The sequence below is a fragment of the Diabrotica virgifera genome, chromosome 3, assembly GCF_917563875.1.
Source record: "Diabrotica virgifera virgifera chromosome 3, PGI_DIABVI_V3a".
In the NCBI taxonomy this organism is placed as follows: domain Eukaryota; kingdom Metazoa; phylum Arthropoda; class Insecta; order Coleoptera; family Chrysomelidae; genus Diabrotica; species Diabrotica virgifera.
The window spans coordinates 87,467,139-87,494,341 of NC_065445.1; the positions used below are offsets into that span (position 1 = coordinate 87,467,139).

Here is a 27,203-nt window from a genome sequence, read left to right on the forward strand (position 1 = left end):
ATTTGTTTTGATCATATATACAGTGAAGTGACATACCTTCAAGGGTATTGATGAGTAATAAACAAGTATTTTACGCGAATAAATATCGCAATTTTTTCAGTATCTTTTATAGTATGTAAATTAACTTATTGTATTTTCTTATTCAGATGAAGCTCAGGGTGACAAAGCTAAGGAGAGCATTAGGGCCAAATGTGTACAGTATCTAGAAAGGGCAGAAAAAATTAAAGAATCTGTAAGGAAAGGGAAGAAGAAGCCAGTTTTAGATGGAGGTTCTTCAAAGTAAGAACTGATTTATTCAGACATTTATTCATTCATTTATTAAGCCCTACAATCCCTAGGGATTATATCTAATGCCATGGCGTTCAAAATAGTATTCTTGGGTGAGATGGATTATTCCTCTGTCATTACTTGCTGCTGTTATGACTCTTTTCCATTTCTTCCTGTCCTTGCACTGAACTTTCCATTTCTTTAAAACATTCATTGCTCTTATATCTTCTTCTACATCATCCAGCCGTCTTCCTCAGGCAAGGAGCGTACAGTGTTGCCATATTTTTTTATAATTTAGACATTGTTTAAAATATTATTTTTTATAATTTAGTTTAGTTAAATTTCAGTTTAATTTTGTGCATTCTTAGTCTTACTTCATAGGTTAGTTTATTCATTTAACTAAGTTAGTTTCTTTTTATTACTATTTACTATTTTAGATATTTTATTAGTTACATTTTAGAAATCTTTACATTTTTAGTGTTTCTATTAACTGTTGATTTTTATATAATATTAATGCTTTTACTATAGTGTCTAAATGACATTATAGTGATGTTTCTGTTTATTTTCTGATTTCTATCTAACATCTGTTTTTGATTTTTAAGTTATATACAGTCAAACCTGCCATATCCGGATCAATGTGGTGACAGACCTGATATGAAAAAATCTGGATATCAAGATCACTACTTTATAGTCTCTGAAACGTTTTCTCCTTCATACATTCCAGTAATCAACGCCATCAATAACTTTCGTCGATAGACACATTTTATAGATTCTATAATACATTATTTCGCCATCTTTTAGTTCTTATTTTAATGCGTTGTCCGACAGCAGGACTGCCTTTCTCGGTAGATTTCGGTAGATCCGGACGGCGCAGAACTGTCCGGATATGGGGAGGTCCGTTTATGACAGGTCCAGATATGGCAGGTTGTACTGTATTGTGTTCTTGTTTCTATTAACTATTGATTTTTATATAATTTTAATGTTTTTAATATAGTGTCTAAATGATATCATCAATGTTTCTATTTATTTTCTGATTTCTATCTAACATTAATTTGTTTTTGATTTTTAAATTATATATTGTGTTCTTATCCGATTTTTAATTTTAGATGTTATAGTAAGAAATATTTTATAATATGGCAACACTGTCAATATTTTTAGCTTACATCAAATGTCAACTACAAATTGGTTATGTTTGGTTGCCCTAAACTCTAAGTTGTCCTCTTCCTCTACGGGCATGCCAGGTTTCCCCAACACGACTTTACCTTATCAGCAGAGTCTACGAGAAGCGCACGGTAAATTGAAGCTGTAATTACAAAAAAAAGAAATATGTATGTCTTTGTACTCACTTTATAATGCTCAAAAAATTACGGGATCTAGATTTCAATGCATATTTTTTTTATAATTCTCATATCAAAGTTACACGTGAAGTTAGTCATATTGATGACAGTTGGGGAAACCTGGGCAACCCTTCCTCTACATCTTGGCCATAATGGTGTCCAGTTAGATACCCTTTTCAATATATCTGAATGTGGGAGTCTCTGTATATGTCCTATCCATTCTAAGTGAAGAGATTTTATGTAACTAACTGTATTTTCTCCCTCTCTTGCTACATTGTAGCCCAGTATCATTCTCATTATTTTACTTTCAAATTTCAGAAGCTATCTTCCTTTTTGTTGTCAATCATAATTGTTTCCATCCCATATTGATGGCTTAGTATGAAAACCTCGTATCTCATTTTACAGACAATTTTACAGGAGAGTAAACTGAATTATTAATGTAAAATATATGTGAAAAGTTTATATGTAACGATCTAAATATGTTCAGAATCAAAAATATGTAAAGATAGTTTTCTGTTTTTAGGTAAGAATTAGGTATAAGTTAGTATGCAGAAATTCAGTTTAAAGTCTCTCTTCTAATTAGAATGTTGCTTCTCAGCAGATTTCTATTCATTCACTATTTTTTTTTGCCTTTCAAGAATCCTTTCATATGTTCTCTCTTTACTGGTTTTCCCTAGCTAAAGGTGGATACAGTTTCAAATTTGTGGTTCTGTGTTGTTAGTTGTTAGATATTTCTGAGTTGTTGTGTCATCCTTCCCTATCATCACATATTTTGTTTTGTGCTGGTTTATTTCCAGCCCTATGCTCTTTGCTTTCTTATCTAATTTTTCAACTGCCTCTTCATCTTTGCTATGATGGCTAGATCATCTGCGTATGCTATTAGTTGAAGTTGATCTGTAATAATGTTTTTGTTTGCGAAGTTTGTCCTCCTTATTATTGCTTCTAGAGAGAAGTTCACACCGAGAGTGCAGTAAGGTTAAGATAGGGCAATACATTTCTAATGGAGAATAAACGCACAGGGTTGTCGGTCTTCACCAGTTGATTGCTCTCTCAAGAGCACCGCACAGGGACTGTGGCAATACTGAATTTGCATTCCTATCTTAACCGTACTGCACTCTCAGTGTGAATTTCTCAATAGTATCAGGTTGGTTATACAGGGTGAGTCATGAGGAACTGTACATACTCCTACCTCATATGCAGGCCTCTATGGGGAATAACAAATGACCATTAAAAAGTGTCTGCTCCCATTGTCTAATAATACACAGGGCGAGTTGTTAGTTTTTACAGAAATTTGTATTTGTCATAATTTTTGAACAGTAAGATTGATGTGTCTCTTATTTTGGTCAATCCTTACACTTTTACCACCCAATCAACTGATTTATACAAATTAGAAAAAAATCAGGTCCGGCTTTAAAAAATTAGTTCGTTTTGGTTTTAGAAAAAAATTTCACCCTGTATACAATTTTTGAAAACTCTAATAAGAATTTTACAAATTAGACAAATACGCAAGTAAAATGGCATATTTATTTTTTCCCCACACAATTACTTAATTTTTTATAAAAAAACAAATTTGACTATGAATTAAAAGTTTGGTGAAGTGAACCATAGATTTAAAAAAATTAACTTATTACAAAATATAATTTTTTTTGAACATATATTTAATTTATCAGTAATAGTACTACCACTGCTCGTGCTATATGTTTTAAATAACACAACCTTTTTAGCCAATTTCCAGAATTTTAAAAGGAACAAGTTGTTTTGAATAATACTAAAACATCATCCTGTATAATATTTGTTTGTCAAAAAAGAGAAAACAAATAAACCTAAATTAAACAAAAATAAAAAGAAATATTTTTCCCGTCGTTTTTTGCATCTCTACCTTCTCACCATGTATTAATACAGTAGAACCCCAATTATCTGTGCTGCGGATTATCCGTGCTATGATTTTCTATTACTAAGTTGCATTTTTGGGGTTTTATCAAAATAGCGTCATCGTAAATCACTTGACGGAAACTCTATATGACGAAAGAGAGACTCATAATGAATGATTTATTTTTTCTGTTATCTTTTTATGGTAGGTACATATGTATGTGTATACGTACATACAGTTGAGTCCGCGAGTCTTTACCCGTGCGTCGTCATTTAAAGCATACGAAATAAGTCGGAAATCTATTTCACACAACAACAACTGACAGAAAGTGGTTACTGTTCCGATTACGGGTTTTATTATAAAATTTGACGTTATCAAATATATAGAATGTCAAATGTAAGTTTTGCTTCAAAATTTTTGTGCAGAATTACAGCTACATTTGAAGTAGCGTAATAAATTCTTTTATTATTGTTGATTAATAAATAAATAAATAATTTATAAAAAAATTCAATAACATATTTTATTTTTGTTATTTTATTCACTTTGACGGAAATCTAAACACAATAATTTCTTTACTGTGTGAATGACGTTAGCTTTGTATATTTTAAATATTAATTGCCAAAATATAATTATTTACCTTAAAATTTCAAAGCCCAATATAAAATTAGTTGTGAAAACAACTGTTTGTGTAATATAAAGAAACTTCAAAACGCAAAAATTCGACAAAAACCGCAAAAAATTCTACTGACTGACAGCCACAAAAGTAAACAAAGCAGAAACGTCAAACAAATTGTGCTTAAAATATGAAAACATACCGAATCGTCTTTTTTTGCCCCTATCTCTTTTCAATGCACTGAGTCTAGATGGTTCATAAAAATAACATGTGTTTTTACTTAATAACAAACGGCAGCTAGTTTGTCATGAGTTTCATGCATGGAAGAGAATGATGCTAGATAAAAAGTATGTGTTTTATCTCGCCAGGTATTAATGACGCACGGGTAAAGACTCGCGGACTCAACTGTATTGTATTATACATAAGAAATACATGTTAGGATTATCCGTGCTTTTCAATTTTCTGTGCCACCTCCGGTCCCGAGGAGCACGGATAATCGGGGTTCTACTGTACTATGTATTATGTACTTTATGCATGATGCGATGGGGCATCACCACATTTCTTAGTTGATGTTCATCAACATCTTCATGTAACTTATGGAAATAGGTGGATAGGACGTGGAGGGCCTCATGTGTAACCACCTAGATCACCTGATTTTAACCCTGTCGACTATTCCCTCGATTAAATCGTCGACCTCGGGGTCGATTAAAAGAAATGGTTTCTCGAGAAAATATCAATACGCGACAAGAACTATAAAATTATTGATTTTTGTAACATTATTAGAAATGATCCCATAACTCTCAGGAGGTCTATTAGACAGTTGATGGTCCGACGAAGATGGATTTCATTTCGAAAATCTGCTATAAATCTCAAAAAAATGTGTTTATTGTTTCATTTGTTTCTTAAGTTCTTTTATGTATCTATGCATACAATTGTTGTACACACATACATATTGTTAAATTTACTTAAACATGCAAATAAATCCGTTTATGTTCAATGTTCTACATAATATGTATTTTATTTTCGTTAATTTAAAAAATAAATTTACTGTATTTTGCCTTTTGAAATAAAACTAAGAATTCAATAAAACGACACTACCTATGAATCACTAAACAAATACTATTCAGGGCGATGTTTTAGTATTACTCAAAACAAACCTCTTCCTTTTGAAATTCTGGAAATTAGCTAAAAGGGTTTTATTATTTACAACATATAGCACAAGCTGTGGAAGTATTAATACATACATATGTATAAAGTAAATATTTGTCAAAAAAGTAGATTTTGCAAAAAAAATATATTTTTTTAAATCTATGGTTCACTTCACCGGAGTTTTAATTCATAGTCAAATTTGATTTTTTATTAAAAATTAAGTAAACGCGTGGGGAAAAATAAATATGCCATTTTAATTTCCTATTTGTGTAATTTGTAAAATTCTTATTAGAGTTTTTCAAAAACCATATACAGGGTGAAATTTTTTCTAAGACCAAAACGAACTAATTTTTTAAATCCGGGCCTGATTTTTTTCTACTTTGAATAAATCAGTTAATTGGGTGGTAACTTATAAATTAAATATTTGTTCAAAAAAAATTAATTTTTGTAATAAAAGTTAATTTTTTTAAATCTATGGTTCACTTTACCAAACTTTTAATTCATAGCCAAATTTGATTTTTTTATAAAAAATTAAGTAATCGTGTGGGGAAAAAATAAATAAGCCATTTTAATTTCCTATTTGTCTAATTTGTAAAATTATTATTAGAGTTTTCAAAAACCGTATACAGGGTAAAATTTTTTCTAAGACCAAAACGAACTAATTATTTAAAGCCGAACCTGATTTTTTTTCTAGTTTGAATAAATCAGTTGATTGGGTGGTAATAGTGCAACAATTGACCAAAACAAGAGACATATCGATCTTACCGTTAAAAAATTATGACAAATACAAATTTCTGTAAAAATTAACAACTCGCCCTGTATATTATTAAACAATGGGAGCAGACACTTTTTAATGGTCATTTGTTATTCCCCATAGAGGCCTCCATACGATGTAGGAGTATGTACAGTTAGTTCCTCATGACTCACCCTGTATACTTACATTTACAGTTCCTTCCCCAAACCTTTTTATTGTTTTCATTGATCTTAAACTAAATTAGAAATATTATTTCTTGATTCTTCATAGAACAAAACATCATAAAAGGTGTACATTTATTATATTTTTTTGATAAGAGTAATCATTGTAAATACATAATACAGTATGGTGCCAATGAAAGGAATAAATTCATTATTTCGTAAGCTGGTAACTTAAGAAAAAATCCCGAAACGGGTCGATTTTTATTTTTAAATTATGATGATTTTTTTAATAAGAATAGGGGTCGTGTTCTAACTCATTTGAAAGGTTATTTAATTCCCTATTCAGTAATATATTCAGTAATATTATTAACATAATGATTTATACAGGGTGTCCAAAACATTTTCTTTTAATTAAATTATTTGAGAAAAAAAGAAGAATGTATGTAATCTATTTAATTCAAAATACATTTTACTGTTGCCAGAAAACAAAAAAAAAATGTTAATTTCACCAAAAAACATTGCATTATGCTTAACCCCTTACTTAATGTACACATTAATTTTGAAGTTTCGGTAAAAAAAGATCGAATTTTTTAAGTGAAAATGTTGTGTTTATGTATAATTAAATTGAAAAAAAAGTATTTTCAGCGCCGTAGCACCTTTACTTTACCTGAGGATGAGGCTAGTTAATAAATTATATTTTCTTCATAATACATACAAATAATCTATAGAAATTCTCTATATATAAGGCATAAAATAGTTCTAAGATTAAAAAAACCACCATTCACTTCAAACTGCTTCAAATGCACTAACGCCTTGTATAAAAACAAAATACTGAAAATTCTACAAAATTCAATTCATATTGATTGTCAATGGTTCGGACTGCAAGCTATTAAAATAAATCTCATTTTACAATGTCTTAACACTGGCTAGGCAATAAAAAAGGTATCTATGTACCGCTGTTTAGTACACTAAAAGCTTCGAATAAAAACAGAGTTTTAACAATTCAACAAAATTCAATGCATCAATTGTCAATGGTTCCTACTGCAAGTTATTAGATAAATACATATCATTTTATAATGACAACACAGTCTTGGCAATAAAAAAGGTATAGATGTAAAAGAAGAAGAAGAAATGTAGAGAAGATTTTACCGCTATTTAGATATTTATATGCTTTTATACCAATACCAACTTCGCAAGTGCTTGAAAAATTGAAAGATTAAAATTTAATGGTCGCTCGTGTCACAGTCGAGTGTGTACAAAATTGCCAGTAAGGCACGCTTGTGTCAGAGTCGAGCACATACATTAAGGGATTAAATTCAATGTTCAAGCCAGCTCCCGCTAGCTACCTGCCTCTTGGAAGTTTGAACATTTAATTTAAGCAAAAAGCAATGTTTATTTGTGAAATAAACATTTTTCTGATTTCTGACAGCAGTAGAATCTATCTTGAATTAAATAAATTACATTACATTCTTCTTTTTTGTCAATTATTTTAATTCAAAAAAATTTTTTTTGGTCACCCTGTGTAAATAATTATATTTATGTTTATGCTAATGAATAGAGAATTGAATATCCTTTCAAATGAGCTGGCACACGACCCATGTTCTCATTTAAAAAAATCATTGATGACATCATCACGTCCAGATGGATGACGTCATTATTATGATGTATATGCCAAAAAATCTCCGGGTATATAAAACAATAATCAGGCCCATAGTAAGTTATGGCTGCGAAATATGGGTGGTGACACAAAAATCTGCCAATGCATTAAATGTGTTTGAAAGAAAAGTATTACGTAGGATACTGGGCCCAATAAGTGAAAATAACAACTGGCGAATTAGGTATAATAGAGAAATATACGAGCAATATAGCGAACCAACTCTAGCACAACACACTAAACTGCAGAGATTACGGTGGGCAGGGCACGTGGTCCACATGCATGAGAGTAGAATCCCCAGAAAATTGCTGAATGCAAGAATGCAGGGAAGAAGACCTGTTGGAAGACCTAAAAAGGGATGGGAAGACGAAGTCGATGAGGATGCCAGGAACTTTCTGGGAACGCGTTCATGGAAAAGAACAGCGGTAAATCGAAATGATTGGAGAAGCTTATTGAAGGAGGCCAAGGCTCGATTTGGGCTGTAGTGCCATTGGATGGATGGATATGCCAAAAAATCACAATTTAAAAATAAATCGACCTGTTTCGGAATTTTTCCTTAACATCGCCAGCTTACGAAATAACGAATTTATTCCTTTCATTTGCACCATACTGTATAATACTTGTCCCATGTTTAAGATGATTTTGATCCATAATTGTTTTATAAGTCAGGGCTCACTTAAGTTATATTTAGAATTACATCTTTTAATGCTTAAATTTATTATTTTATTAAAAAGGGAAGACAAAAAGAGTGATAGTGATGAAGGTGACGAAGATGATCCTGACAAAAAGAAGTTACAAAGCAAACTGGAAGGGGCCATAGTTGTAGAAAAACCACATGTCAAATGGAGTGATGTGGCAGGGCTGGAAGCTGCCAAGGAGGCTTTGAAAGAAGCTGTTATATTACCTATTAGGTTTCCCCATTTGTTCAGTGGAAAGAGAGTACCTTGGAAAGGGATTTTGTTATTTGGGGTAAGTTTTACAATTCATACACAATTATTTATCAAAAAAAAAATAAATAAAAAAAAACGATTGTCTATTACAGATCAATAGTATTATTAATTATTTAGGATAAGATTGTATACTAAACATGACTAATAAGTAAAAAATTGTAAAATTGTCAAATGGATTAAGTGTCTGAAGTCATATAAACCCAAACAAACAACAACAAATATTTAAAATTCAAATAAAAATATGTTACTAGAAGAATAGAAAAGTGTACCGGTTTTGGCAGGACCAGTTGACTACCCTGGGCAAAATAAAATTTGACACCCTTTCATACAGGAATATACAAAACTGCAAAAAAAAATAGGAAAAAGGCAAAAATCAAAATTACACAATAAAGAACTGTATAAAACTGTATTTATTTAAAGAACAATACAATAGTTATTTACTTAAAGTGATGTAGGTAATATATAGAATAGCATAACCAGTGCATTTAAAGTTTTAGTGGCGAAAGTGCAAGAACTTTAAAAAGTAAGTTATTTACAAAAAATTTTAAACTATACCCTGTTTTTAAACTGGGAGGAGTAATTCAAATTGGTCCAACCTCGGGCAAGTTTACTCCACTGTAATGAACTTTTGACACTATTGGCTTTCATATATGTTAATTAAGTTATATCAGTGATTTTTTGTGTTTTCTGCGTTATTCCTTTAATTTTTAGATTTTTAGTCTGCTTTATATAAAAAAAACAGTTGGTTTTAGAACTCTTTAGTGACATATTATGGTCTATTTTTAAACCAAGAGGAGTAATTCAAATTTACTGCGCTGTAATGCTTGTTTGTAATTGGTCCAACCTCAGACAAGTTTACTCCACCGTTATGAAATTTTGACACTACTGACATTTCATAGGTTAATCGGCGATTTTTTGCAGCAACAATATTCTTTTATTTTTAGATTCTTAGTCTACTTTTATATAAAAAATAGTTGGTTTTAGAACTCTTTAGAGACATATTAGTATAATATAATATGTATGGATTACTGTTGAAGGCCGATATGACCAACCAAAAAAGAAGATGTATTTGGTGATTTTTCTAGTGACTTTCCTGGGTGTGAATCTGTCTTTTTAGTTTACTCCTCCTGGTTTAAAAACAAGCCATAGTATAATATAATATTTATGGATTAACGTCGAAGGCTGACATGATCAACCAAAAAAAGAAGATGTATTTGGTAATTTTTCTAGTGACATTATTGGGTGTGAATCTGTCTTTTGAGTTTACTTTTCCTGGTTTAAAAACAGGGTAGAGAAAACTACAATACAACTACAAATCCTACTAACTTATGTCAATTTGGCTAAAACCAGCATTATATACATTTGTTCTTTGTGTGTTTACATACTATATATATTCGCGAACTCAATCGACTGTAGGTGGCAGTGCAGTTGCATGAAAATGGCCGATGTAATTGGGATAACGTATCTTGATATAATTAATATTGTTATTGATGTAATTAATTAATATAAATAAATCATTCGTTACATGAACACACCCGACAAGCATTCAAACGACGTTGATGCATAGGTTAACGGATGATTTGTTTATATTTTCATCCCAATTCCTCTAGTTCCAAATAAGCGGCAGCACCCTCGCTTGAGTTCACGAATATTTACATTGCTACAAACCGAAATGATTGTAAATCACTTTAAAGATAATAACAAATAAACAATAACGAATAACATACCTACAATAATATAATTATTACTACCACGGATAATTTGCTACAAACCGAAATGATTGTAAATCATTTTAAAGGTAATAACAAATAAACAATAACGAATAACATACCTACAATAATATAATTATTACTACCACGGATAATAATATTATACAGATAATATTGACAGTTGATGTCAAAGTTCATATGTTGTAAAACGAACTTTTACTTCCAAGATTTTTACAAATTTAATGATAAGCAAACTGATGAATATGTACATGAAATTTTGTGTTCATTAAAAATAGAATTTGATTAGCATAAAAATAGAATTTATTTTGATATTTCAAGTAAATTATATTGCTGGCTTTATCAAGAATGCAACAAAATAACTTAAAAGTACAACATGAAACCATAGAAAGGCTAGAAGAATTCTGCTACTTAGGGTCACTGGTGGACTTCAAAAACAACACATCCAAAGTAATGAGAAAAAAATATGTGTGATAAATGAAAATTACACATCCAGACAAAACCTATTAGCGCTACCAGTAGGAAATAGGGGTAGAAGTAGACCAAGACTGAGATGGAGGGACGGTGTGGACAAAGACCCAAGGAATTCAAACTTTATAAAAATATAATATGTTCAGTATTCACTTACAGATCAGCAATGTTGGGATGAAGAATTACTACGAATCTTTGAAAGAAAAGTATTAAGAACCATATATGGCACAGTTAACGAACAGGGTCTGTGGATGGGTGGGCTACGTTATGCAGATGGATGAAAATGATCCTGCTAAAATAACTATGCTAAATAGGTAGTTGTAAGAAGAAAAGGGGTGACCAAAACCCAGATATTTGGACGATGTGCAGGAATGTTTAAGGGAGATTAAAGTAAAATGGGATGGAGAAGGTAGACACTTCTAACAATAAAACACTGAAAACGTTTGTTTTCTATATGTATGTTTTCAGTGTTTTATTGTTAGATAAAATGAACTTCCATCAAGTAACGGTCGAATCCATCACTTAGATAGACACTTGATAGGGAATGATGGAAGAATGTCATGAGGCATACTAAGGCTCATGAAGGGATGTAAAGCCGACTGATGATAATGATGATGATTGTGAGTGAACTATATGTTACACCTAATACTTACTATTTTGTTACAGTATTAATATTATTGATTACAAGTAACTTTTAAAACATCAAAACTGATATGTATGCTTTAGATTTTAGATATCTAGATTATTATCTTGTATTATTCTATTTTTTATTGCTTTATTATTAAGCCGAATCTATCTAATCTTAGATTTTGTTCTTCATTTATGATGATATAAACATGACCTAAAAACAGCTCCATTTTTAATGACATTTTAATAGCTTTTTCGTTTAGATTTTTTCAGTACATATATCAGCATTTTTCTATATCAATGTTGTTTTCTATATCAAAATTGTTTTTTTTTCTGGAAATGATAATAAAATTTATAAAAAGTTGTATATTCATTCCATTTTTTAATGTTTATAAAAACAATGCTATCCAAGAAACAAATAGATTATGATGTTTAAATATTGGTTTATTAATTTTACATTCATAAAAATACATTTCCAAAATGTTTTATTTTAGCTGCAAGAAAGAGTTAAAAGTCAATTATGGTTGAAAAATCCCACATTTTATTTTTTATGACTTAAGTAGATAATGTAATGCTTCATACAAGGTCAATACTATTATTTTATTTGGCATACTAAAGATATATATGTACTGAATTTTTATTTGATTAAGTAAAATATTTTAATTGTAATCTTTATAATACATGTCAACTACAAAACAAATAAAAAGTTCAGATTGTTAAAAAAGCATGATCTAAGAAAAATAATTATAGTTAATTATTTATTAAAATAAATTTATATAATTCATCATAATATACACTCGCGGATAAAAATATTGTATATTTTATTTTGAGTCTGGTTTTGAAGTATATTTTTTTCCTTTTGAAAAGTTTTGTACTTTTATTGCTAAATAAGTTTTTTTTAATTAATTTTATGGCTTTGGTAAAGACCAATTAGCCAGACAATTTCTAAATTCAAGTATAATATTACATAATTAGAATATAATATGATACAACTATAACCAACATTTCCAATATATTTAACTATATACAGGGTGAGTCACCACTAACGGGACGGAAGATTACAGCGAAATGGTAAAAGATTTCAAAAAAATTTAAATTGAATAGTTTGTAAGTTGATAAAAGCTACATTTTAAAATTATTTTAAATATACAGGGTGTCCCAATAAATAGCGGCGTATCAAAGTTATATTTTTTCTTATGGAACACTCTGTATTTTATTGCATTTTTTAATTGTCCGCAAAAAATAAGGTATAGTTTCATAAGGCTTCCCTATACCTATGTACAGAGTGTTCTGATTTATGTTGACTTTTCTTAAAATGTAAAGTTTTAAAAGAAGGCTTATTCTCAAGTTATTTAAGAAATTATAAAAACATTACTTTTACATCTAAATAGTTGGATATTGGTTGAATGTATTCCATGATTAATTATTACACATTTGTCTACAGGGTGTTCAAAATTTACAGTTTCATTATTGGAGTATTCAATGTGTCATATGATTCTTATTTTAAATGGAACACCATGTATATTATTAAATAATTATACTAAACAAATTTACCTCTTTCGAATAATATATGGATGTCCTATACCTAGGTGTCATAGTTTTTGCGTAATTTACAATTATTTAAATTCTTAATCTGTAAATTGATTTTAAAACAAAAGATGAAACATAAGATTTTAATGAATGTCGTTGTATGACATTGTCAGTTTATAACAGTTCGGTCTGGTAATGATCAAAACTATAAACATCCGTGTATGATATTCAAATTTTTTTTTACTTAAAAATGGCTTTGGCAGAGCCAATTACATTCAAATTTAATTGTTCCTAAAAATGAATAATCACGCTATCTATGAAAGAGTAGACTACTTTGCATTGGGGAATATTTTTAAAATTGTCTCTTAGCTTCTAATGTTTGCGCTTAAAAGTAATATCCTGATAGTAGACACCCAAAAAAGGACGTTTTGAGAGATTTCTCGATAGATTCAGTGCTACTGGTAATGTTGCATAGGTACGAAAAGTTAAATAAAAATAAGCCATTTATTTTTGATGAAGTCAACGAACTTGATGTCCTGCTTTCTGTTACGGAAAACCCAAATACTAGTACATGAAAAATTTCGAGTCAATTGGAAATCAGTCAAACGAGTGTATGTAGAATACATAAGAAAAACCACTATCATCCGTATAAAACTCAACTACACCAGCATTAGACAGAACAGGAACGTTTAACTTTTCGTTTATAGACCTTAGAATTTGGAGAAGATCCTGATTTTTTTTTAAAATGTATTGTGTACAGACGAATCTACCTAATTTTTATAATAACCGTCTATTTAATAGACATAGCTTTCATTTTATTATGATACAGTAAACAAACATTTTACTGTTGATCGCCAACATCGATGAAGTGTTAATGTTTGAGGCAGTATTCTGAGCGAATACGTTATCGACCCATATTTTTTTGACGAAAATCTGAATGGAGCAACTTTTTTAAATTTCCTAAAACAAGTTTTTTGGATCCATCTTAAAACCTTCTACTTAGCGTGCGAACAAACATGTGGCTCCAATTGGACGACAGAGTTCCAGCTTATTTTTGACGTGATGTTAAGAACAACCTTAACATAAAATTTAGAAATAAATGGATAGATAGATTCGGTCCATACCTATATTTGGCCACCTATGTCACCAGGATTTACCAAGATGAATTTTTTTAAATGGGTTTATATTAAAAATATTGTAAATGCTACACTTCCCACCCTACTACTTCAGATGATATTTGTATGAAATTAAGAATTTCGAACGCTTTTGCGTCTATAACACCAATCATTTAAAATCGCTTGTTGTATAAACATTTTGAACATGTATTACAAACTGATAATTTTTGACTTATAGTAAGTTGTGGTTCATTTTGTATTATTTATGTATTTGTTTTATTAAGATTCTATATATTTCGTTATGTATTTAGTTAATTTCAACAACGAAAAAATTTATTTTACAAATCAGCAAATAAAAGTATACCTACATATATTTATTTACAACTACACTCTTTAACAACTATGCCAAGATGATGGGTTTAAAAATCGAGAGTGACTATAAATATTTTTAAAATCGATGTACCGTTTAAGAAAATTGTAAATTCCGCAAAAACTATGACTCCTAGTTATAGAACATCTATATACCATTCGAAAGAGAAACCTGTGTTTAGTATAATCATTGATTAATATACATGGTGTCCTAATAAAATACCCATCATATTATGCTACATTGAATAATCCAATAATGAAACTGTAAATTTTGAACACCCTGTAAATAAATGTGTAATGTAATAATCGATCATGGAATGCATTAATTATAAGATAATTACCAGACCGTATTGTCATAAAATGACAATGTCATACAATGACATTAATTAACTTCATCTTTTGTTTTAAAATCGATTTACAGATTAAGAATTTAAATAATTGTAAATTACGCAAGAACTATGAGACCTAGGTGTAGGACATCCATATACCATTCGAAAGAGGTAAATTTGTTAAGTATAATTATTTATTAATATACATGGTGTTCCATTTAAAATAAGCATCATATGACACATTGAATACTTCAATAATGAAACTGTAAATTTTGAACACCCTGTAGATAAATGTGTAATAATTAATCATGGATTACATTCAACCAATATCCAACAATTTATATGTAAAAGTAATATTTTTATAATTTCTTAAATAACTTGAGAATAAGCCTTCTTTTACAACTTTTCATTTTAAGAAAAGTCAACATAACTCAGAACACTCTGTACATAGGTATAGGGAAGCCTTATGAAACTATACCTTATTTTTTGCGGACAATTAAAAAATGCAATAAAATACAGGGTGTTCCATAAGAAAAAATATAACTTTAATACGCCGCCTTTTATTGGGACACCCTGTATATTTCAAAATAATTTTAAAATGTAGCTTTTATCAACTTACAAACTATTAATTTAAATTTTTTTCCAAATCTTTTACAATTTCGCTGTAATCTTCCGTCCCGTTAGTGGTAACTCACCCTATATATGCACACATATACGTATACATATATAAACACACACATACATACACATATTTTATATAAACACACATACATATTTTTCTAATTGAAAAATCATCCTTCTTCACGATTATAGTGGATAAATTATGAATTATTTGGTAACAGTTAATGTGTGCAATTTTTTGTTTTGTGTTCTAAAATGGAATTATTTGCAGAATTGCTAACGAAGACATTGTTAGCAATTTACAATTTCATTTTGCACCTCTTCAGGTGATTATATATTTAAGCAATACAATATATTAATATTCTTATTGAAAATTATACAGTTTAAATTAATCGGCAAGCAAATTTTGTTATTAATTACTTCACTATAAAATTTATCTGTGCTTTCACTATTTAACGGACAATCAAGTATAATGTGTGTTAAGTTTCCAAGTTCACCACATAAGCATGAGGAATTATCAATTAAACCAATTTTACATTTATAGCTTGGTGACATTGTATGATTTGTTCTTATTCTCAAACTAAGTTCTCAATCCAGTAGTACAGAAAACGACAATACATATCGTTTTCATACCACTAGATTGACAACATATGGAAACTCTGTGGTTACTACCTCCGCGACTTTCAAAAATTATAAGCCACACGGGTGCCAAGACGAACATTAAGATGAGGGAATTTCAAATAATTCACGTCCCATCTGCTCAGCGTGGTAAAGTTCCAACGATAATATTTCCTAAGTACTCCACAAAAGAATAAATGAATTAAAAATGTATAGCAGCATTATACTCTAGTTAAATCGGAGAGTGCAGGAAGAGTCTATACCGGTATAGACTACTACTGGATTGAGAACTTAGTTTGTTTCTTAGCAGATGTCGCTACGATATCCGTGACATTTCTTTCTTTACAATCTGGGAAGGCACAGATCGAGGTACCTGGTTGAATCGGAGAGAAGAGGATATGGGACTACTGATGAGGGGCAAAAAGCCCCGAAATCGGTATAGAATCTTCCTGCACTCTCCGATTTAACTAGAGTATAATGCTGCTGCATTTTCAGGTTGCAAAGAAATTGAAAATGTTTATACATTTTTTGTTCTTATTCTGTTAATAGTAATAATAAAATTCCTGTTGTTTTGATTGTAGAACGAACCATTTTAGCCTTGGAATTTGAACTTGACATGATTTATAATTTAATCATGTTTGTTTGCTGTCATACAGTTCTTGCCATTTAGTTTTTAGCTGAATTTTAAGTGTGGCATTCAAATCGGTATATGGAATACACGGATTAATAAAATCTTTGTCTAAGTCTGAGGCAGATTTTGCAAACTTATCGGCAATTTCGTTTCCTTGAATACCCGAATGTCCTTTGATCCAAACTATTATCACCTTACGTTGCGAGCTAATAAGCTAAATAAGTAGCTAAATAAGTTGTGCTGGACTATTGTACGTGTACTCATTGTCAATTAACTTGCATTTGTAAAGAAATTAATGAAAAAGTCTGATTTTGTTTATAACATTTAATTAGAAAGAGAAATAATAACGACCATATAACACTTTTTTACGGCAACATGGTAAACATTGATGACATTCGTTGATGACAGAATCTTCATAGAATTTCCAATCATACCATTTCTACATACCAATATAGTCAGTATTGGTTGTAAAAAAAGTTTTGTGTAATAAGTACAATTACAGTGAATATAATAGTGATATATATTCACATAATATATACTGTGAGTACCATTTCCCAATTTATTAGTATAAAACCAACTATTAATTACAAACCTGATCATGCCTTCTACCTCAGTTTGTTCGAACTGCTCAAAAAACTTTGCGACAGCTGACTGTAAACTTCAGTGCTATGGTTGTAAACGGCAAATACATATTACATGCACGGACCTTTCTCCCGACGATCGCGTAACTCGACAAAAAATTCGCGGATTAAGTATCCTATGTAATTCCTGCAGCTCAAATATTTCTAATATTTCGGAAATAAAAGATCTTCTGCTGAACTTTAAAATGGATATTCATACGAGAATAAATGATTTTGAAAATAAATTAACAGAGTTAAATAATAAGCTCAGCCAAATTGATTTATTTAAGTCCACCGAATTCACTGATAATATTACAAACGAAGCTGTAGATCGCATGACACGTGCTAAGAATGTTCTAATCAGAGGTGTTCCAGAATCTTCCTCTGGGGATGCACAACGCAGAAAAGATGACGACGCAAATAAGATTAACCTTGTCTTGGAAACTGTTGGCTGTCAGGAAAAGCAAATCACTTTCTATAGAGTCGGCAAAGCAAACCAACGTTTTCCCAGAATGATAAAGGTAGTAATGAGTTCGGAATACCACGTTAAAAATATTCTGAGAAATAAAGCTAAACTTTTGGAGAACAACGCCACGAAAAAATTCTCAATAATTGATGACAAGACGCCCATCCAACAAACTCGCTTAAAAGAACTCCGAAATGAACTAGAAACTCGCAAAAATAACGGTGAATATGATTTAACCATTAAATACATTAATGGCACTCCCAAAATCACGAATTTTCGTTCATAATTTTTCTACCAACAAATTTAATGACTGGCTATTTCTATATACCAATTTAGATTCACTTTCCGCTAAATTTGACGAATTTTTATGCACAGTGCAACTTCTTCAGCCACACATTATTTGTATTGCCGAAACCTGGCTTAAACCTTCAATTCCTGACTCATGTGTTAACATAAATGGATATACAATATATCGTAAAGACAGAGAAATTCGTGTGGGTGGTGGTGTATGCATTTATTTATCTAATATTATTACCACAACTTTCAAAATTGACATTAAGCCATTAGATATTCCTGGAATAGATGCTATTCACTTATCTATTACTAAAAATCCATTTTGCCTTAATTTAGTCTGTATATATCGCCCACCTTTGACAATACTTGCTCACGATAATGTTTTGCTTACTAAACTTGACGAACTATCATCTTTTGATAATCTTATCATTACTGGAGATTTTAATTTCCCAGAGATCACCTGGCCAATAACTGCATTATCTGACGCCGAAAACGCTCATAATTTGTTTAAAAACTTTGTCGTAAATTCGAACCTGATACAACTCATCACAGAACCTACCCGATTTAGAATTAATAACCAACCTTCTATTTTAGATCTAGTGTTAATTAACGACGAAGAGCTAATTTCATCTCTTGAAATCAGTTCTCCTATAGGAAAGTCAGATCATGCAGTTATAACAGCTCACATTCAATTCAACCAAATACTACCCAGCAAAAATAATACTGTAACATATACTATTACCAACTTTTCTGAAATCGACACTAAACTATCTCAAATCAACTGGCAATTATTTTTTGCTGACTTAAACGACCCTTCATTAATGTGGACTGCATTTCTCGATGCCGTCCACAATATAATTTCTACAAACACTACCTTCCGTAATATTTATAAAAACAATCTTAAACCCTGGATAAATCGAACAGCAATAAACCAAATTAATCACAAACGACATCTCTGGCGGAAATTTAAACAGACCGGGTTTCTCACTGATTTTCAAAACCACCGCAGATTTTCAAATACCTTACAAACTTTTCTAAAAACTTTAAGACAAAATTTTGAAACAAGTGTTATTGACAGTGGTAATATGAAAAAAGTCTACAAATACATAAGGTCCTCATTGACGTCTAAAGTTTCCATTCCTCTACTTCAAAAACCTAATCAGACTTTATGCTCTTCTGACAAAGATTCTTCTGAAACTCTATCTTTAGCATTTTCACAGGTTTTTACTAAAGAATCGAATGATGGTAATCTACCTCCTATTAGGTGTAACCGTGTCGGTGCATCCTTACGGCAAGTCGAATTTACAGTGGATCATGTCAAACAACACTTAATGAAACTTCGCACATCCGCTTCACCTGGTTTAGATGGTTTAACACCAAAACTATTAAAAAGATGCGCAGATACACTTGCAATACCTTTAACGTTAATTATGCAGACTTCTTTTATCCAGAATTCCTTACCCCCTAATTGGAAATTAGCATCGGTCACTCCTATTTTTAAAAAAGGCAACAAACTCGATCCCAACAATTATCGTCCGATTAGCTTACTACCAGTAGTTAGCAAAGTCATGGAAGCCATTATTTCCGAGGAGATGACTAAATTCCTTCTCCAAGAAAATGTTATTCCAACACAACAACATGGATTTGTTTCTGGTCGCTCTACTCTAACCAATCTCCTACATTGTGTTAACGACTGGACGTCATCTATTAACAGTTCACAGCCGGTCGACGTTGTTTATCTAGATTTCTCTAAAGCCTTTGACCGTGTTCCTAAACGCAGACTTCTACATAAGCTAGAACATTTCGGAGTTCGCGGTACTTTATTATGTTGGATTGATGATTTCCTGACAGATCGACATTACAAAGTTAGAGTTGGCGAATCTTTCTCACAGGACAGGTTAGTGGAAAGTGGAGTGCCGCAGGGTTCCGTCCTTGGACCTCTGCTTTTTACGGTTTATACCAGCGATGTTCCTTCCTATGTTTCAAGTAAAATATCGTTATATGCTGATGACACAAAAATATATGCCAATCCTATCACAAACCAGTTAGCCCTCCAAAGAGACTTGGACTCTATTTTTACTTGGTGTTCCCAGTGGTTACTACCCTTAAACACAGAAAAATGTGTAGTGCTTAGAATTGGTAAAAACAATCCACTTGTGCCGTACTTCGTTAACGGACAACCATTAGATTCAGTGTTCTCGTATAACGACCTCGGTGTTATTGTAAACAACAGCCTAACGTGGTCCGACCATATTCAGTCTATTTGTAAACGTGCGAACTCCAGACTATATCTTATTCGGAGGTGTTTTTCGAGAGCTTCAATGCAGTCATTCTGTAAACTTTACACTATTTACATAAGACCGATTCTTGAATATGCTGGCCCAACGTGGTATCCTGATTTGGTTCGAGACAAAATTTTGTTGGAAAACGTCCAAAGAAAAGCCACTCGAATTCCATTGGGACTGAGAAGACCTTCCTATGAAGAAAGGCTCAGTATGGCCCACCTAACTTCTTTTGGACTTCGCCGACAACGCGGCGACTTAATAACCACATTTAAAATATTAAAATTTAATTTCGGAAATCTCGACGAAATTTTTACAATCAATCAAGATGAACGCCTTAGAGGTCACCAATTTAAACTGAAAAAAGAGAACTTTTGTACGAGACCAAGACAGAATTTTTTACCAAATAGAGTTTTCGATATTTGGAATAACCTGGATGATAACATTGTCTCAGCCCCCTCTACCAACACATTTAAAAACAGACTTGACAGTTTTCTATTATAGTTAAAATATTTTTTATGTAAACCCAAATTGTATCTTTTTTTTTGTTGTTGTTGTTTTTTTTTTTTTTTTTTTTTTTTTTTTTTTTTTTTTTTTTTTTTTATTGTATTTACTAGTAGGTTACTTATGTAATTTCTTTGTTTTTGGGCATAATAGGGACTTGTCCCTCTGCCCTTGTTTATGTATAATAATAATAATAATAATAATAATAATAACCAAGAGTCGAACGGGAGATTAATAACCAAGAGCTAGTTTTAGATCAAGTCCCTAATGAAATCCTTGATGAGCAGATTCCTGAGATTCCCATACCAGAAACTCAACCTGACAATACACAGCAGGAAAACAACGAGTTGCGCGATAGTCTAGAGAACGAAATGGCTCGTGCTGTACAAGAGTTTAATGGAACAAATCCACTTAGCAGACCACCGCTACCACGAATAAACTCTTGTAAGAAACTAGGTGCCCTGTTACAAATTGTGAATACTGAAGTCCTACCCAATTATGTCGTAGAAGCCCACACATTGGAGTATCTGCATATGCTAATCTACTGTGCAGCTACAGCAATTGCCAATGTAATGGGCGTTAAGATCAGAACACGACGGGGTACTAATAACGGAAGGACTGGTAACAGAATTGCACCCTGGGAAAAAAGACTTCTCGGAAAAATTGAATTACTGCGTAGGGATATTGGTCAAGTCACAGAATATATAAGAGGTGTTACAAGTAGAAAAGTCATTAAAAGAGCTGAAGAAATAATGCGGAGCACTGCAAGACACTCGAGATACGATCCAGAAAATAACACAGCCCAACAGTGTCTGGATACATTAAAACAAAAACTCTCCGTCTATTCAGGACGATTAAGAAGGTATAAAGTTAGTAACAACCGAAAATGTGACAATGCACTTTTTGAGAACTCTGAGAAGGCGTTCTACCGAAAACTCAATTCCACCGTAGAAAGTGTCGACAAGTCTTACCCAAGCCAAGAAGAAATTCATGAGTTTTGGGGAAATCAACTTTCCACACCAGCTGCTTTTAACAACAATGCTGGCTGGATAGAAGATACGACGCGCAACTGTCACCACTACGTCACTGCTAACTACGAACCATTCACGACTGAAGAAGTCTCAAATGTCATCAAAGAGCTTCATAACTGGAAATCTCCTGGACCAGACGGAGTTCAGAACTTCTGGCTTAAAAAGTTTTGGAGTATTCATGAGTGCTTATCAACATTAATTAATCATGTTATTTCTAATCCGCAGGAATTACCATCATTTCTAACTCAGGGAACTACTTATTTAATACCCAAGGATCAAAATAACACCCAAGATCCATCCAAGTACCGCCCAATTACTTGTCTTCCAACTTTGTATAAATTGGTCACATCCTGTGTAACCCGGCGTATCTACCAACACTGTGCTCTAAACAATATCATAGAGCCTCAACAGAAAGGATGCGCTAAGGGTTCCATGGGTTGCAAAGAACAGCTTATCATCGACTCAGTCATTTCTAACCAGGCATTCACTAAAAAAAGGAACCTTTTTACTGCATTTATTGACTATAAAAAGGCCTTTGATTCAGTACCGCATGAATGGCTAATAGATATATTGAAAATATACAAAGTAGATGATAACATAGTGACCTTTTTAAGGCATATAATGAGAGATTGGAAGACTAAAATTCACCTCCAAATACCTGGTGAAAACAATATCGAAACCGAAAATATCGCAATCAACCGGGGCCTATTTCAAGGAGACTCGTTGAGTCCATTGTGGTTCTGTTTAGCTTTGAACCCCCTTTCCCAGCTATTAAACTCCACTGACTCAGGTTTTAGCATTAAAAGCAATAATACTGTGGTAGCGAAGCTCAATCATCTGTTGTATATGGATGATTTGAAATTATTGGCTTCCACTCGAGAACACCTAGAAGAGATGCTAAAAACTGTAGAAACATTTTCTAATGATATTAGTATGCAGTTCGGTCTAGACAAGTGCCGTGTTTTGAATATAGTCAGAGGAAAGGTACAGCCCGGTGGATTCGATATGCAAAATGGCCAGAACATCGAGGCCATGGGCGACAACGATATGTACAAATATCTTGGAGTAAAGCAGGCGCGGAAAATTGACCATAAGCAAATGAAAACTGAGATAACTACTGAGTTTATAAGAAGGGTAAAACAGCTGCTTCGTTCACAGCTTAACAGTAAAAATTTGTTTAAGGCACTAAACACCTACGCTTGTTCCGCGCTTAGCTATTCATTTGGTATTGTTAAGTGGACAAAAACGGATATAGAAAATCTTCAGCGAAAAGTACGAACACACCTCACAAAGGCACAAAAACACCACCCTAAAAGTGCAGTAGAACGAACGACATTACCCCGGTATTTAGGAGGAAGAGGACTTATGGATATAGGTGAGCAATTAGATAAACAAATTGCTAATTTAAGAACTTATTTTCAGATGCAGGCTGAGACATCTACTCTACATCGCGCTATCTGCGCAGTAGATGACACAACACCGATCAAACTGAGGGAAGCAGAACTGCGCATAAACCACCTTACTAAGGACGAAAAAGTGCGCGCCTGGATGGGTAAACCTTTGCACGGGCGACATCCCAATGAGGTCAGCCAAGATTATGTCGACAATATAGCTTCGAACTACTGGTTGACATCAGGAAAGATGTTCCCTGAAACGGAGGGTTCATTACTGGCCATTCAGGATCAGGTTATACCAACCAGAAACTACCTGAAATATATCATCAAAGACCCTCAGGTTCAAAACGACAGATGCCGATATGGATGTCAAGCCCAAGAAACCATCCAACATCTTACAGGGGGCTGCCAGGCATTTGCTGCAACTGAATACAAGGAACGGCATGACGCAGTGGGAAAAATCCTTCATCAAGAGATAGCTATCAAGCTGGGACTTCTCCAAACGGACCATCTCCCGTATTATCAATACGTCCCTGAGAGTATGCTTGAGGATGGCAACTACAAGCTATACTGGGACCGCACTGTGCTCACAGATCAAACAGTGGCACATAATAGACCAGATCTCGTACTAGTTAATAAATTAACAAGACAAACAACACTAATTGATGTGGCGATACCTAACAACAATAATCTACGTAGTAAATTCACTGAAAAGATCGCCAAGTACAGAGATCTAGAAATTCAAATACGAAGGCAATGGAGAATGCAAAGTACCCAGACGATACCTATTGTTATATCTACTACTGGAGTCATTCCGAAGAACCTCCTCGAAAGCATAAAAAGGCTGGGTCTAAATGAACATCTTTACAAGACCATGCAGAAAGCTGTACTACTCGCAACGGCCAGATGTGTACGAAAATTTCTGGGAGATACACCTGCATACCAACTCACCTAGGGCTCGATAACACGGAAAGAGTCCCACCAGAGCTCAATCCTTTTGATACCGTAGGTATCTGGGATGAGTCAATTTTCCCCTTAGAGGGAGTGTGAGCCGTATGGCTAAATCTAGATAATAATAAAAACATTTAGTACTTGGTTTCCTCCTTTAGCTCTAGTGATAGGCTGCACCCTTCTAGGCATGGTTTGCAGAAGATCTTGGATGGTTCCTTACGAAAGTCAATTCCATTCCTTCCGTGTAGCAATTCTTAAGTCAATCAAGTATGGGGCTGGATTTCTTGCTCGTATACGTCGTTTTACGATGTCCATTACATGTTTTATAGAATTTGCATCAATACTCATTGGTGGCTAGTATAGAGTCTCAATCCCAACATCCTCAAGATACTGTATCCACCGACTAGGAAGTTCCTGCAACATGTGCACAGGCATTATCATGCATTAGCACAAAGTTATCATATCCAATAAAGCCGACATAAGACATAAGAACAAAAGACATAAGAAAAAAAGGTGCTCATCGAGGATGTTGCTATGTTCCACTCTGCATTCATTCGAATATTCCTCTCAATAAGCTCCGTACGACTACGACCCTCCCAAATAATGCCACCCTGTAGCATAATGGAACCGCCACCAAAGCTAACATTATGTAGACTAGATTCTGCGAAACCTTCCCCAGATCTTCTGTATACAAAAATAAAAACTGACATTTCAATACCAAGAACCAAAACAAGAATCGTTGTAAGTCGCCAAAGCACACTTTGCATACTATGCAATGTTTGTTAGTTTGTGACATGATTGCTTCTTCGGCCATAAAGACATTAACTCGTATAAATAAAAACGAGAATGTAGTTTGTATTCCAAATTTTGGAGTACATACTTCACGTGGTAGTATTTACTCTTACGGATGGTGAGTAAAAACTCATCACATCAATATATTTTTATTCATACGAAATGGAGTATGTATAAACTTATACTTTATGCTCATACTCATGAGAACATACTTAGAGTTTATACTCCGTTTTTATTCATACCACTGTATGTCTAAGCATTCTTTTATCTCTAATAAATCATAATATACGTAAAACATTCCAGCATAACACATTTAGGCATAAAAAAGTATATTATATTTCAAATATTAAAAATAAACAAAAAAATAATGAATGAAGATAAATGCAATATTTTTGTCTGTGAGTATACTAATAATAACCAGAGCGAGAATTGAGTGGTGAATTGCGTTGTTGGTATTTTGTTAATAGGGAGTTTTTGTTACTACGTAACGTAACGCATCTCCGTATACGTAAAGAAACTAACGTGTCGTAGAGGATGAACGTTAAAATAGGTAGTTTTTGTAACTGCCTTAACGTAACGTAAAGCAAATCGTAAAGTCATTTTTAAATTCCGTTGACATTAAAAAAATAAAACAATGTTCACACAATATACAATAAATATACAAATGTAAAAAAAGATAAATGAATGATGAAATTGTATTGTTTTAATTGCTTCTATTTAAATATAAAAATATTATTTTTCCTTAGGTTAAAATTTTTTTATTTTTGTTTATACCTACTTTTAGTTGTAAATTACATCAGAATTCCAGTATAATGTAAATAGTTTGGTCATATTTATTTCAAAATTTTACTGAAATTAGGTCATTTGTTTATCTAGTTATTAATTGTGGTGATCACTGTATTTCTTAAATTAATACAAGATTTGTTTGTTTTGCTTTATTAATAGACAACTTAAAAACAATAAAATTTTAAATATATTATGAAGTTCCAATTTCCAATTACAAACACAGAATAATTTAACTCAAATAGACTAAACCAATAACCAATATAACCTTAAAATGTTTATAAACGGGTAGTACGCTGATGAAATGTTCATTTTTGGTAGGTAATCGGGCAAGATCCTCGTGTGCATTCGGTGACTTTCATCTCGATAGGGATGCGTTCTCACGTACGTATCAGAGCGTTACTTTAGGTAATACGTATCGAGCTACGGGAGTTCAACCATTCATGCGCAAGCGTATATGTCAAAAAGATGCGTTACGTTTACGTATTTGTGTGCACAAAAACTCCCTATTAAAAGTATCCAATAGTAAATACTATGTACAGTGCACAGATTCTAAAGGTGCCGGTGGGGGACGGTTGCGCAGTATTATAGTCAGTGTATGAGAGAGAAAGTATTCGAAATAATGAAATAACAAATAATATAACATTTGCATTATTTCGAATACTTTCTCTCTCATACACCAACTGTAATCCTACGCATAGACGCCATCCCCCACCATCACCTTTAGAATCTATGCACTGTGGTTTTGTTGAGAGTATTTTAGAATTGTTTATATTACAAAAAAAAAACTTGAAAAAACGTAATAACTCTGAAAATGGGAGCGAAAGTTACAGGTTGTCATTTACACTCTAGGAATAGTAAATAGCTTACAGTTTTTTCACCGATATTTAATGATAATTATTGTTTTTTTAATACTAAACTTTTTCTATAAATTTTATTTAATTGAGAATATGTGGTATATGGATCAAAGAAGAAGAAAAGAAGAATCCTGGAACAGGTCAAGAACCAAAAAGGGTTGTCGAATCAGTGATGATGATGATGATGACACGTGCTTACAAGGATGAACAAGAGCTAGAATGAATAACAATGATAAAAACAGAATATTTGGGATACGTTATGAAAAAAAAACCAGAGATATGGACCCTTGCAATTTATTCTGCAGGGAGAAATGGATAGAAACAGAGGCTGAAGAATTTCCGTATTTAACACAACTGTATTATAACTGTGCATATATGAAACGGATATAAGAAAGATTCTAGTAACATGATTATATTATCAGATATTGTTTAAAAG

At 32.3% G+C, this 27,203-nt stretch overlaps 1 protein-coding gene across 1 annotated transcript in view; it reads left to right on the top strand.

Annotated features, from left to right (window-relative positions):
* Positions 1-27,203, top strand: part of LOC114330523 (vacuolar protein sorting-associated protein 4) — a 43,617-nt gene that overhangs the window by 374 nt on the left and 16,040 nt on the right. Inside the window, exons 2-3 of the mRNA XM_028279870.2 lie at positions 147-279; positions 8,540-8,774. Of these exons, the coding sequence (XP_028135671.1) occupies positions 147-279; positions 8,540-8,774 (368 nt within the window). The remainder of the gene's footprint in view (positions 1-146; positions 280-8,539; positions 8,775-27,203) is intronic.